Source organism: Mustela nigripes, chromosome 13 (assembly GCF_022355385.1).
Source record: "Mustela nigripes isolate SB6536 chromosome 13, MUSNIG.SB6536, whole genome shotgun sequence".
Classification (NCBI taxonomy): Eukaryota; Metazoa; Chordata; class Mammalia; order Carnivora; family Mustelidae; genus Mustela; species Mustela nigripes.
In genome coordinates this window covers 29,305,284-29,319,733 of record NC_081569.1, presented here as the reverse complement: position 1 = coordinate 29,319,733, position 14,450 = coordinate 29,305,284, and the positions used below count along the sequence as shown (strand labels likewise).

The window sequence follows — 14,450 nt, the reverse complement described above, 5'->3', positions numbered from 1 at the left end:
AATTACTGTTTCTTAAGTATCCTATTAGACAGTGTTTGAATATCTATTATCAAATAAAAATATATTTGCCCCCCAACTTTTTATTTTGGAAAATTTCAAAGCTAAGAGAAATTTAAAGAACAGTGCAAAGGGGTACCTGGGTGTCTCAGTTGGTTAAGCATCTGCCTTCGGCTCAGGTCGTGATCCCAGGGCCCTGGGTTTGAGCTCCACATTGGACCCTCTTCTCGGTGGGGAGCCTGCTTCTCCCTCTCCCTCTGCTGCTCCCTCTTGCTTATGCTTGCTCTCTGTCTGTCAAATAAATAAATAAAATCTTAAAAAAAGAACAATGCAAAGAACATCTGTACTCCAGGATATTTCACCTAGATTCACTAATTGCTAATATATATTTTTAAAGATTTTATTTATTTATTTGTCAGAGAGATAGAGAGCACAAGCAGGGGGAGCGTCAGGCAGAGGGAGAAGCAGGCTCCCTGCTGAGCAGGGACCTGATCCCAGGACCCCGGAATAATGACTGAGCCGAAGCAGATGCCCAATCAATTGAGCCACCCAGGCATCCTGCCAGTTGCTAATATTTTGCAACATTTGCTTTATCTGTCATCTATTGAACTATCTAATTTTTTTTGCAGGACCCTTTGAAAGTAAGTTGCAGACAAGATGCTGACCTTTAAATACTTTAGCACATATCCCCTAAAAATGCTCTTGAGAGCTGTGATTTAAAAACCTAGGATCCACTGTGGGATCTCTCATGTGTCTTTAGTCTCCTTTAATTTAGATGCTCCCCTACCAACTTTTGTCCTTTTGACATTAATATTTGTCTTAAAGAATTTCCCACAGTCTGGTTTTGTCAGATTGTTTTTTTTTCCTAATTTCAAATTAAATATTTGGGCAACAATACTATATAGATGATCTTGTGGACTTCTAGGTGTATCACATCAAGAGGCAACATGTCCTTTTGTCCCAGTGTCAGAAATGCTAAGTTGGCTCACTTGTTCTGCCAGTTGCTCTCTTTGTAGAAGTACCTTTCCTCTATTGTGATTGATAAGTAATGGGAGGGGCAACAAACGGAGAGATGCTTCTCCTCCCCAGCACCCCCAGCTGGTGTTTTTAGCACAGCCATAGCACAGCCATCGATGACCCCAGCCTATATCAGATAGTGAATTTTAAAAATTGTCATTTTGTTTATATTTATTAGAAGAACATTCCCTCTCCTTCCTTTTCTTTTGTGTGTCTCCATAGACTACGTTCTTTTAATTTATTGTGTTGTAATCCATTACTGACATCATTCATATTCTGCTCCAGCTTTGTATTTGGAAAACTTTTACCCCAAACTAAAGTTGAAGGGACATTTATATTGCTTCACCTGGACTCATACCTTGTTCATTTGCTTTGATTCTGTATGTGTCCATCCATCATTTTTAATTTTTTGAGCTATTTGAAGCAAGTTGTAGACATAAGACACATTACTCCTAAGCCCATGAAAACATTTTCTAAGAACAAGGGCATTCTCTTATGAAACCTCAGTTCCATTATCACACCCAAGAGATGTAACATCTACCCAATCGTATTATCTAGTTTCCTTTGTTATCCCAGTGATGACCCTTGTGGTGTTTCCCCCATGAATAATCCAGTCAAGGTTTACCCATTGGCTCTGGTTGCCATACATCTTTATTCTCCGTTGGTTTAGATAATCCCTTATTTTATTTTGTACTTTTAAAAATAGTTTAGGATGTTGGCATTTTTAAAAAGATTTTATTTATTTGCTTATTTATTTATATATATGTGTTTTAAAGATTTTATTTATTTATTTGACAGATCACAAGTAGGCAGAGAGGCAGGCAGAGAGAGGGGGGGAAGCAGGCTCCCTCCTTCGCAGAGAGCTCCATGCGGGACTTGATCCCAGGACCCTGGGATCATGACCTGAGCTGAAGGCAGAGGCTTTAACCCACTGAGCCACCCAGGCACCCTTATTTATTTATATTTTAAGATTTATTTTTAAGTCGTCTCTATCCTTAATGTGGGGCTCAAACTCTCCCAAAATCAAGAGCTGCTCCACCAACTGAGCCAGCCAGGTGCCTTTAGATGATGGCATTTTTTATTTTTTTAAAAGATTTATTTATTTATTTATTTGACAGACAGAGACCACAAGTAGGCAGAGAGGCAGGCAGAGAGAGAGGGAAGCAGGCTCCCCGCTGAGGAGAGAGCCTTGGGGCTCAATCCCAGGATCCTGGGATCTTGACCTGAGCCGAAGGCGGAGGCTTAACCCACTGAGCCACCCAGGCGCCCCTATGATGGCATTTTTTAACAGTCCAGGTCAGTTTAGTTTTTATTACTATATTTTAATAGGCACTCATTTTATTTATTTATAGATTTATTTATTTATTTTAGAGCGGGTGCACACATGAGCAGGGGGAGGGGCAGAGGGAGAGGAAGACAGGCCGACTCCCTGCTGAGTGGGGAGCCTGTCACAGGGCTTGATCCCTGGACCTTGAGAGCATGACTCGAGCTAAAATCAACCAAGAGTTGGAGGCTTAACTGACTGAGCCCCCAAGCACTCCCAGGCCAGTTTAGTTTTTAGAATGCTCCACAACTTGCATTTGTCTGCTTATTTCTCATGATTGGATTCAAGTTAAACATTTTGGGGCAGGAATACTAGGTAGGCGATGTTGTGTCCTTATTGGTGCATCATACTGGGAGGCCGTAGTGTCTGTCTGTCCTGTTATTGGTGACATTAAGTTTGATCACTCGGTTAAGGTTGTATCTGTCAGCCTTCTTCACGCTAAAAGTGCCAATTCCCCTTTGTAAGTAGCACGTCATCTTTGGGCTGGTACTTGGAGACTGTGACTGTCCTCCCCACAGTCTCCGGTCCAGTGGTTTTGGCAGCCATCGTTCAAATCAGTAATTATAGTGATTGTGGCACTGGGAGATCTTCTAATTCTGCCACTCCTATGTTTATGGCTAGCTTCTTCTACGAAGAAGAGCTCTTCCCTCTCTTTTTTAAAAATGAGAGTGTCCCTTTGGACTCATGGATTATTATTTTTTTTCACAAAGTGGTGGTACTTATTTTTGACTTTTATATTTTATTTTATTTTTTTTTAAAGATTTTTATTTATTTATTTGACAGAGAGAGGCACAGCAAGAGAAGGAACACAAGCAGGGGAGTGACAGAGGGAGAAGCAGATCTCCCGCCGAGCAGGGAGCCCAGTGTGGGGCTCCATTCCAGGACCCTGGGATCATGACCTGAGGCGAAGGCAGAGGCTTAATGACTGAGCCACCCAGGGGTCTGTGACTTTTACATCTAAAATAGCACTTACTATTTATCTTATTAAGAAAGTTGTGTATATTCGGTGTAGAGAATTTGGAAAATACATAGGGGAATAAAGGAAAAGATTAAAATCACCTGTGATCCCCACCATTAGATGAAAATTCCTGAGAGCATTTTGGTGTATCATGGATTATTGTTTAACATTCAGGATGTCATATGTCACTGTCATTCTTATTTTTGAGACTCTTGATTGTCTCAGATTTGGGTGGTGGTAGCTCTTTTAAACTTGTGTCCTTTAAAAAAAAATATATATATATATATATATATTTTTTTTTAAAGATTTTATTTATTTATTTGACAGAGAGAAATCACAAGTAGACGAAGAGGCAGGCAGAGAGAGAGAGGGAAGCAGGCTCCCTACTGAGCAGAGAGCCCGATGTGGGACTCGATCCCAGGACTCTGAGATCATGACCCGAGCTGAAGGCAGCAGCTTAACCCACTGAGCCACCCAGGCGCCCCTTAAAAATATTTATATTTATTTATTTATTTAACATAGAGAGATCACAAATAGAGCAGAGCAGCAGACAGGTGGGGGGCGGGGAAGCAGGCTCCCTGCTGAGCAGAGAGCCCGATGTAGGGCTCAATCCCAGGACCCTGAGATCATGACCTGAGCCGAAGGCAGAGGCTTAACCCACTGACCCACCCAGGTGCCCCTAAACTTGTGCCCTTTTGACCTGCATCCATTTGTTGTATACATGCTTGTCTCTGTTACCTCACGATATTCTAGGCTATCGTGGTATTTCCTTGTCCTGGCTTGAGACCAGCCATATGTTTTTTAAGCTGTGAGTTCATACTGATCCCTCATTTCAAATCCAACAGCACAGGCCTCTTACTGTCCCACCTTGCATGTTCTCTCTCCGTATTTTAACAGTGAGAACCCAGGTCCTACAACAACCTGTATGTCCTCTCCTCTGGGACACATGACAAAGCTTCAGCATCACCACACTATATAAACCTGCTTATACTGAAGCTTTCTTTCCAGTTATTTTTATCCTGGAGATATATTCTTTTAAGAGAACAAAGAGTGCTCTGACCAAGTTACTTGGCCAGTTCTTTTCTCTATGTGGTCGTGTTATCAATTTCCTGTACAGTTAGCGTCATTTGCTTTTGTTTATTTCAATTTTAGGGTCTGCTTTTCTTTCTGGTGTAAGTTCTTGAGTATGGAAGAGATTATATATACAAAAAGTATGTGTAAATCTTTACCCAAAGAAATCTCACTAGTCATCCTAGCCCTTCCATCCTGTAGGTGACCATTTTTATACTGCGTAGTTTACTTTTCCTGTGTTTCTTTTGCAAAAATAAGCAAATTTGTATGTATGTTCTTATCCCCCCCTTTTACGTAAAAAGTAGCATACTATATATACTTGTCTGTGCTTTGCTTTTTTTTTCTTTAATCATTCCACAACAATTAATAGAGATCCTCTTCATTCTTTTTTTAAATTAAATTTTTTTCAGTGTGCCAAAATTCATTTTTTTAAAAGATTTTATTTATTTATTTGACAGAAATCACAAGTAGGTAGAGAGGCAGGTAGAGAGATGGGGAAGCAGGCTCCCTGCTGAGCACAGAGTGCTCACAGATGTGAGGATGTGAGGCTGGATCCCATGACCCTGGGACCATGACCTGAGCCAAAGGCAGAGGCTTTAACCCACTGAGCCACCCAGGCGCCCCCAAACTTCATTTTTTATGCACCACACCCTGTGCTCCATGTAATACATGCCCTTCATAATATAGTACTCCATTGAATGATATACCATAGTTTATTCAAACAGTTGCATTTAGGTCACTTCCAACATTTTCCTATTGTAAAATAGTGTCATGTTGAATGACATGTATTTATTGTTTCTTATTTGTGGGTAAAAAAGCAGAAATAGGATTGTTGGGTCAAAAGGAAAAAAAAATTTATTCTCTTCTCCCCTCCTTTTTTTTCTTTTTTTTTCTTAAATTATGAGTTAGTGTATTGTTTTGACTGTTCTGTGTCTTTTGTTTCCCATTGTCTAGACTATTCTATATCTGTGTCCTTTTTTTCAATGACTAGTAATCGTGGAGATCTTTTCATAGTAGTATTTTCTTTTAAAGAGCTGCAGAGCATTTTAAAAAACTGCAGAACAGCCCATTGTATGTGTGCACTGTTTATTTCCTTATCCCCTATTGCTGTGTAGATTCTTTCCAGTCTTTTGGTGTTACAAACAATGCTACAATTAATGCAGCTCTGTGCGAGGGGATCATTTCAGGCAGGTTTCTACCCTGCCTGTCTTTTCCCCTTTTGTGGTAGATGTTGTTGGTTTTTTCTTTTTTTTTAAGATTTTACTTAGTGAGCATGAGAGGGGGAGGGTCAGAGGGAGTTGCAGACCCCCCCCCCCCCCCCGCCCCTGCTGAGAAGGGAGCCTGACTCCAGAATCATGACCAAAGCTGAAGGCAGTTGTTCAACCAACTGAGCCACCCAGGTGCCCCAGTATTGTTGGTTTTTCTTTTAAATCTGTATTTGATTTCATATCACAAAGGGGCCATAAAAGATTATTTGACTGGAGCTCTAGGAGGGTTTTTTTTTTTTTTTTTTTTTTTTTTTTTTTAAATGCAAAGATTTTATGTATTTATTTTGTGGTGTAAGGGATAGAAAGAGAGAGAGCACAGGAGCCACCCAGGTGCCCTTAAAGCAAACTTTTAATTGAAGTATAACACAAGAAAGTGCACAAATTGTAATCTCATGCTGGATAAATTTGCACCGAATTGACACTGTGTAACCTTCTCCCAGACCCAGGAACAGACCAGTCCCAGTACCTCAGCTTATGCTCCCTTCTTCAAGGTTAACACTATCTTGACTTCAATTTTTTTTTTTTTTTGGAACCCGCCCCACCCAGCCTTGACTTTTAATGCCTTGCTCTGTGTTATGGATATTTTCTTGGTAGCCACCCTTCCCTTTTAGAGGCTGCATCACACAGGTTATTGACTATCTCCTGCAGAGGGCAGAAACCCCATCTGTCTTACTCTCACTACCTCCATGCTGCCACATTACCCATCCCTAACAAAGGACTGAAGGCAAAAGCTGGAGAGAGGGGAGGCCAGCCTGTGACTCTTGTCATGTTCAGGGTCAAGGAGTAAAAGTCTGTCTTTCAGAGATCTCTAGTCTCCTCAGGCCTTCTCTGTCACTTGCCTTTGCCTCATGGGCTCGCTTCCCAGCTTCTTTTCCTACCCTTGGATAGGGTTTTCTGAAGATAAACCCAATGCCTTGAGGCAAAGGGCAGGAGCGCCTGGAAGGAGGTAGCTGGTGGTGCTGCCCCTGCTGGGCTCCTGTGGGATGTGGGAGCCCGTTCTGACCCAGGGAGCTTCCAGCCCTGTAGGGGCTGAGACAGGGTCTGGGTCATGTAGGGCCTCATCCTGCTCTGGTTTTGCTTTCCTTCCAGGTCAAGACAAAGAGGCGTGGGCAGGCCGCTGGGCCGGCTGGTGCCATCCTTGCCATCATGGCAGGTAAGGACAGGGTCATGTAGATAGGACATGTAAGTGAGCAGAGGGTGGGTGGCCCCCTTCCTAGTCTCCTTATACCCTTTAGTTTTTGGAGGTTACATTCTTTCTGTCCTCCCATCCCTGGGCTTTCCCTGGCTCCCCTCTGAGGCGTGTCTGTCTGACACCATCAGCCTGACACTGTCTAGCTCTCTGACCGTGGGAACCTGAGACTGAGAACCCTGAGGCTCTGGTCCTGCCAGCCATCTGACTTACAAGCAGCAGGGGTGGCTCAGTCCTTGTCCCCTCTGTCATCACTGCTCTTTAATACTCTGAGACCCTTTCCTTCAGATTTCTGAATTGCTGGCTTCCAAAGGCTCAGGTACAGAATGCAGAGCTGGAGGGACCTTTAGAGACGATCTGGCTCAAGCCCTGCCCATCCCTCTGGATAAAACGAGAACATGGATATTGGAATGGACACGGAACCCCTTCTCCAGGCTCACCCATCCTGCTTCATCTGCCTGGATCTGGACAGCATTTATTGTTTTCTTTCTGAGAAACAACAACACTGGCTCAGGGCCTTTGGTTACTTTGGGAACCTCCTAGCAGAGGAAGCGGGGATGGCTGGGAGGGGTTAGCAGTGTAGCCTGGGACCTCAGGGGCCAGGGGTGGGGGACCGCTGAAACTAGGGCAGGAGGCTCATATTGGGTTATCGGGGAGGGGGCCATTCAAGGTGATGCTGTGCCATATGCTTCACCCACAGAAAAAGTGAACAACTTCCCTCCATTGCCCAAATTCATCCCCCTGAAGCCATGTTTCTACCAAGACTTTGAGGCAGACATTCCTCCCCAGCATCTCAGCATGACCAAGCGCCTCTACTACCTCTGGATGTGTGAGTGCTGTGGGATGGGGGTGGGCCGTGGAGGGCGGAGGGAGGAGGGGGAGAGGCTGGAGGGTGCTGGGCACCAGGTGGGATGGGGCGCTGCAGGCCCGGCTGTCCATCAGCCCCACTTGCAGTAACTGCATGGGCCATCTCCCAGCAGCCTCCTCGCGTGGGCCAACCCCCATATGGACCCCAGTTTCCCTCATCCCCCTACCCTACACTTCCCATTCACAGAGCATCTGGATGAGGGTCTCTGTCCACAGGATCATTTCTCTTTTCTTTTTTTCCCTTCCCTTTCCCACTGGGGTGGTTTTCCAGGGAGCCAGTGGTGGCTGCCAGGACCTCGGGTTCTGGATGCAGAGAGGAATCCTTGTCTTTAAGCCACATTTGTCTTGCTTTCTTTGGAAAACTGCTCAGAGAAAATAGCATTAACTGGGGGTCGGGAGATACGGGATTCAACTGGGCTGGTTGTCCAACTCCCCAAGCAGCAGATTCCTCACTTATAGAAAGAGGGTGTTGGCTCAGTGATCACTATGGTTCCAAGGAGTTCTGTGTTGTGTGGTCTGTACTTTTCTAAGACTGTAGAGTTCTAATGTTCTACAGTGTTGAGGTCCAAAGTGTCAAAGTCCTCGTTGCTGATGGTTGGTGGCAGGTTGGTGGGAAAGTGTCATCTTAGAGGGATGGCACTTGGCTGTCCCCAGGCTAGTCAAAGGTACCTTTAGGCATGTACAAGGAAGGCAGGCTGACTTTCCCGTGCTGGGTTCTGGCCTCAAGGAAGCTTAGACCTGCGGTGTGACCACAGTCAAGGTCTGTCACATGTGATGTTGCCTTGAGTCAGCCCGCACTTAGCTGCCAACCTGAGGAAGTGATTGCTTGTGCCCAGAAGAGGTAAAGAATGCTGTCTTTGCAGATTCTTCATGGGGTGGTAGAAGGAGTGCGGAGATAGACAGACTCTGTTTCAAGTCCTGGCTTGGCCTTTAGTGGAGAAGGCATCTTTCTCTGTGTAACGTGAGGGAAGGAAGAGATGGGGGCAGGTGGAAGTCGGTCTGTAGATGTTGGGAAGAGAATGAAGAGGTCACCTCTGATGGCTTCTATTTTTTCCCATCAAATGTGATGTAGAAGTGGGGATGGGAACTTTGAGGAAAGTGGAATTAGAATGAGAGCACCTTTGTGGACAGAAGGTGAGGACGCTATCCAAAGACACATGACTCCTAAGATTTCTGGGCCATGCACAGGGTTCATTTGAGGTTGGCTGACGTGAATTTATAGTCCCACCAGGCTTCTCTGTAGGCTCCTTTCCTAGCAACGTTCAGCTCTGGTACGGATGGGAGTTGTGTTCATCTGGGGGGAGGGTGACCAAAAGACCAGGCTGGGGTCCCTTCATTAGGGAACATGTAATGAACTATGGAATCTAAGTGGGACAGGGAGAGAAATAGAGATGGAAAAAGCTGAGTGGCCACGTTAATGGATGTCTGTTCCAAACAGGGGATACAATAATTACAATAATTACAATAGAGGAACTAGAACCAGTGAGCTAGAGAGAGAGGGATGGGACTGGGAAGAGAGGTGTTAATCAATATAGAAACAGGTTAATGTCTGTTCTATGTAAAGAGCAAATAAAATCAGTTCCGGGAGTTCCGGAGTTCCAGGAAATTGGGGTGCAATGAACAGAGATGGAGGAAATGCAGCCGAAGTTCAGAAGAAGAAATGTTCACCCTTGTCGTGAGGGACCCTGAGGCGGGTATACCTACACAGGTGACAGCATTGTCCCGCCAGACTTGGGGAGCACCCCACTTGGCCCTGGGATCTGGGAACTCTGCTCCAGAGAAGATCTCATCCAGGAGCTGGATTTAAGGGCTATAAATATCTTCCTAAGTCCTCACTAGGCACCTGCCGGATGCTTTGCTCCCAGGGAAATGCAAATGACCCTTGAGATGCTTAAGGGCTCTATTCAGATGCTTGGTTGTTGGAGGCAGAGATGGAGGCCCACCCCCCAGCCTTTGTTTATTCAGCAGGTCTTTGTGGAGCCTTAAAGAGACTCAGCCTATTGTGGAGCCTTAAAGGGATTCAGCCTCATGTTTGAGGAAGGGAGCATCCTGATGTCAGAAGCCCTGGGTGTGTGGTAGTGCCAGCACAAGTCTTTGAGGTTTCTGCTGACTGTGACTCGGTGATCCTGTGATTCTGAGTTCAACTAGAGTATGTGGGCACAGAGGGGTGGGAGCCTGGGTTCTGCCCCTGGGGAGCTTCTGGTGTGGTTGATGGGCTAGAATTTGTATTTGGGGAACTGTGCTTGAGAGCAGCCCAGGTCTGCAAGAGGTCAGAGGGATGGGACACGAATAAGGGTGCAGCAATGAAGGAAGGCTCTGTGGAGGAGGTGGTATGGTCTGAGAGATGAATTAGATAAAGACTAAGATCCCAGCTACTGCTGCCTGCCCCATTTAAGAGCAGGGCAAAAGGTACAACGGCTTGAAGAGATGTTTCTACAAGGCCTTTTACTTTCCACTTTTTGTGCCCCTTGCAAGAGGAGATGTTAAGGTTTTCTGTGCCTTGGTCTTGGTGGTTGCTGTGAGTCTGGGAGGGCCAGGGACTGAGGCCATTCTTATAAGGAGAAGAACATTTCTACCACCTGGAGCCTTTGGGGCCCTTCAGTGAGGTTTTTTGGACTGAGGTTCTGGGTTCCTGCTCTGGAGACTCTGTTTGGATTTCTCAGCTCCCTAGGAATGGGTTTGGGGAGGGGAATTGGTCTAAGCTCCCAGCTTTCTTTCTTACAGTCTGTATTCTTTCTGTGTGTGTATGTATGTGTGTCTCATGTATCTGTGGGTATGTGTGTGTATTCACTGATGTGGGTTGTGGGTACGAATCTCTGTAAATGTGGTTTTCATGTATGTTTGTGTGTATCTCCCTCTCTGTGCATTATGCTGTTTCCATGTGTTTGATTGTGGGTCTGTTGAATTATGGGTGTGTGTGTGTGTCCATGTCTGGGTGCTCACGTGTCTCTGCATGTGCCGGGGTGTCTGTGTGCATGTCTGGTGTTTGTCTGTGTGCATGCATGTGCTCCTGGGTCTGCAGTGAACAGCGTCACGCTGGCCGTGAACCTGGTAGGCTGTCTCGCGTGGCTGATCGGAGGCGGGGGAGCCACCAACTTTGGCCTCGCCTTTCTCTGGCTCATCCTCTTCACACCCTGCTCCTACGTCTGCTGGTTTCGGCCCATTTACAAGGCCTTCAAGTAAGTGGTTGGTACTGACCTCAGCTCCTAACCTTGTCTCTCTGCCCTATTTCTTCTTCTCTGTATATTTTCTCACTTTGGTTTGACAGCCCCCCCAAACTCATTTTCACTTGTTCACCCTCAGCTCAGACTGCCCAGTAGGATGTGGGCTTCCTGAGAATTCAGTGCTGGGGATCAGGGAGCTGGGAGTCAGAGCCTTGGTTCCCTCTTTCCTCATTCCTCATTTCCTTGGGTGGGCATCACATAGAAGTTAGGCCTCTCTTAGCTTTGCCTTCCCCAGGCAGCTGTATGTCAGATTTGCCAATGGGGCCACCTGTGTCGGTGGAGCTGCCTATCTTGACATCTGTGGGGCTAGCTGATTTGGTACCAAGTGGACATCTATCTATGTGCTAATGGAACCAGTCATCCATGTACTACGGACACTATGTGCTAATGATGTCATCCAACTCTGTGCTAAAGGGACCATTCATCCATGTACAAGTGGGGCTAACTGTTTTGGTGCCAGAGGATGTCTACCTTGTATAAAAGGGATTTTCAGTCTTGGTGCCAATGGGACTGTTCATCCAGGTACCAACAAGGCTGTCTGTCTTGGTGCCAGTGGAGAATCCATCTCAGTGCTAACGGGGCCTCAGATATCTTTCCAATCCATCTGTATGCCAGTTAGGCTACTGTTTGGAGCTGGTTGGGTTCCATTCTTATACCAGTGGGGCTTTCTGTCTCTGAGCTTATCCATCCACGTACCGGTGGATCTAGATATATTGGTGCCAGTAAGGCTGTCTATCACCTTGACAATGGGGTCATTTATTCTTGCCCTAATTGACCCATCTACTTCTATGCCAGTGGGACCAACTATCCATGTACCGTCCATATGAGTGGTCCATTTTTAAGGAGATCTCTCCCTATGTACTGCTGCTCACACAAGATTAACACATGGAAACTCGCAAAGATTCATGTAAACACTGTTCCATTTTGCCTCTCAAGGCCTTTAAGTGTCTTCTGTCTATTGCATACTCATTTAAACTTGGAAGTTCTGGGGGCTCTTGAAGACAGGGGAAGGCTTCGCCCTCTGCCCAGGTAATGCGAGTCATCTTCTCTGCTGCAGGACTGACAGCTCCTTCAGCTTCATGGCGTTCTTCTTCACCTTCATGGCCCAGATGGTCATCAGCATCATCCAAGCCGTGGGCATCCCAGGCTGGGGCGTCTGGTAAGACATTGGGATGGCTGGGATGGCCCCAGGGCTGGCATGGGTGGCACCTTGCGTGTGTCCTTTGTTTATGCCTGTGTGTTAGCTGCTTGGCCTGTGAGAGGATTCAGTGTAGTGTAGTAGACACAGGCACAGCAGCAGAGGAGTGGTTTTGGGGAGTTCCCAGGGGTGGTAGGCATCATGGAAGAACCCAAGGCAAGGAAGCCTTATGTCTGAGGAGTTTGTCTCCTGAGCCGTGGGAAAAGATTCTTTTGAAACACTGCCACAGGCCCTGTAGCTGGTCTCTTTGCATCCGATGATATGGCCCCTCCCCATGACAACGAGATGGCTCCTGGCTGTGGTGGTAGGGCTCCGGGTTACCCCTCAACATGCTGGCAGCCCCACAGCTGGCCTCTTCCTGCAGTGGCTGGATCGCTACCATCTCCTTCTTCGGAACAAATGTTGGCTCAGCAGTGGTGATGCTCATTCCCACCATCATGTTCACGGTTGTGGCTGTGTTTTCCTTCATTGCCCTCAGCATGGTACGTGGTCACCTCAAGGCTGAGAGGGTGGCTTTGGAAAGGGGCTGTGATCTGGGACAAACCCTCCTCCAAATTACAGGAGGACCTGGAGGTCTTCCAAGGGACTCACTCTAGAATGACTTGGCGGACTTTGCTCCTAGTACACAGGGTGGGTATGGGAGGGAGGATTGGCTTCCAGGATTTTCCTGGATGGGCTGCCCCTTCCCTTTGATTAATCCTTCCTTGTTCTCCTCCTCCTACAGGTTCATAAATTCTACCGGGGCAGTGGGGGGAGTTTCAGCAAAGCTCAGGAGGAGTGGACCACGGGGGCATGGAAGAACCCACACGTGCAGCAGGCGGCCCAGAATGCAGCCATGGGGGCAGCCCAGGGTGCCATGAATCAGCCGCAGACTCAGTATTCCGCCACCCCCAACTACACATACTCCAATGAGATGTGAGCCAGCCGAGCCAACCAGGAGGGCAGGGCTGGGGGTCCGTGGGATGGGGACTCAAGCCACATTGTCGGTTGTGGTGACCAAGCAGGGTTCCCCCCTCCCATTTCTCCTCCCCAACTTTGTACAAAGAATCAGAGTTATATATATATATAAATATATATATATATATATATATGTATATGTCTCCCCCCCTTTCCCTGCTCCTTTGGATTCTGTTCTCAGTACTCTGAGAGCTGTGGGCTGCACGTGGAGCTGTCCCGTGCGGTGGTAGTTATGTCCGTGTCCCCTTGTGAAGTAGTATGCAGTGGAGGTCTCTGTTGTTGTGGTGCTAGATGTATGTTTAGAACTAAACCAGCCCCCACCCTCCACCAGGCTGCCCCCTCTGACCTTGCCCTGGAGACCCCTTATGGACCAGGGGGAGGCATAGCAGAAAGCCTGGCCCCTTCCCCAGGGTTATGAGCTAAAACTGTCTCCACTTTCAGCCTCACTGGGAAGCAACAGTATTTAGCACTTATGGGGGTGGGTAGGTAGTAGGGTGGGGATAGGCCAGGGATCTTCCTTTGCTCCTTCGGATCTGGTCTCCTCCCCCTCCCTTCCCTCCTCCTGGTGTCAGATTCCCTGTGGCTTCTTTTTCTTGCCAGGGTCTCTCCCATCCCCATGTGGCTTTTCTTTGTCTTTCCCAAGGCTATGTGTCCCAGTGGTATATGCTCCTGAGACTGAGCCCATTCCCAGATCAAGGAAGAAGACAGGAGTGAGCCTTAGGTGTGATGTGGGAGGGCACATGGCTGGAGATGCACAGCCTACCTGGGTACCTCACTCCCAGGGAGTAGAAATGCTGGGTCATTGCAGAGCTTGGCCTGCAAGGAGGGGGGCTCCTTTCTCCTCTGCCCTGCTTCCCCTCCTCTTCCCAGAGCCCCCTTGAGCCCCTCTGCCTATGTCCCTCCCCATGCCCCCAGCTGCTAGCCTACCCCCATCCCATGCTAGGTGGCATCTGTTGTCTATGAGGGCCAATTCCATTGCCTTCTCTGAAGAGCTGGGTGGTATCCAAGTAATTTTCAGGTGTAAAGGTACAGCTGGAGCAGAGGGTATGTAAATAATTATTGGTCCCTGAGTGAGTTCTGACTGGCCCAAGGCCACTGGGCAGGTACGAGGTATCTCTGAATGACCATTGGATTCCTGGGAGCAGAGAGCTGTTCTGCTTGGGTCTGGTAGAGGGGCGGGCTCAGAGGCGTGGAGGGAAGATTGGAGGAGAAGGCAGGCAGGACCCAGGGAGAGGAGAGCCTGCTTTCTCCCACCCCGGCTTGCTTTTGGTCACAGAGCAGTTCTGGGCACTTGAACTCAGGGCCCAGGGAGAAGCGCATGCTCAGTCCTATCCCTGAGCATAGTAGCTGGAATGGGGTTTTCAGATTAGGCGGGGTGGG

At 47.2% G+C, this 14,450-nt stretch overlaps 1 protein-coding gene across 1 annotated transcript; it reads left to right on the top strand.

Moving 5' to 3' along the window:
* The first annotated feature begins 3,178 nt into the window (after positions 1-3,178).
* SCAMP5 (secretory carrier membrane protein 5) lies at positions 3,179-13,179 on the top strand. The gene is made up of 7 exons (XM_059371812.1): positions 3,179-3,278; positions 6,725-6,788; positions 7,525-7,653; positions 10,714-10,870; positions 11,973-12,074; positions 12,478-12,595; positions 12,838-13,179. The coding sequence occupies exons 2-7, from the start codon at positions 6,782-6,784 to the stop codon at positions 13,030-13,032; spliced, it is 708 nt and encodes a 235-aa protein (XP_059227795.1). The 5' UTR covers positions 3,179-3,278; positions 6,725-6,781; the 3' UTR covers positions 13,033-13,179.
* Positions 13,180-14,450: the final 1,271 nt, after the last annotated feature.

What these genes read in the sequence shown, in the direction of transcription:
- SCAMP5 (XM_059371812.1), top strand. An exon ending in CCTCTACTACCTCTGGATGT is followed by an intron (nt 7,654 to 10,713) that starts GTGAGTGCTGTG and finishes CTGGGTCTGCAG; the next exon opens with TGAACAGCGTCACGCTGGCC. An exon ending in CCTTCATTGCCCTCAGCATG is followed by an intron (nt 12,596 to 12,837) that starts GTACGTGGTCAC and finishes CTCCTCCTACAG; the next exon opens with GTTCATAAATTCTACCGGGG.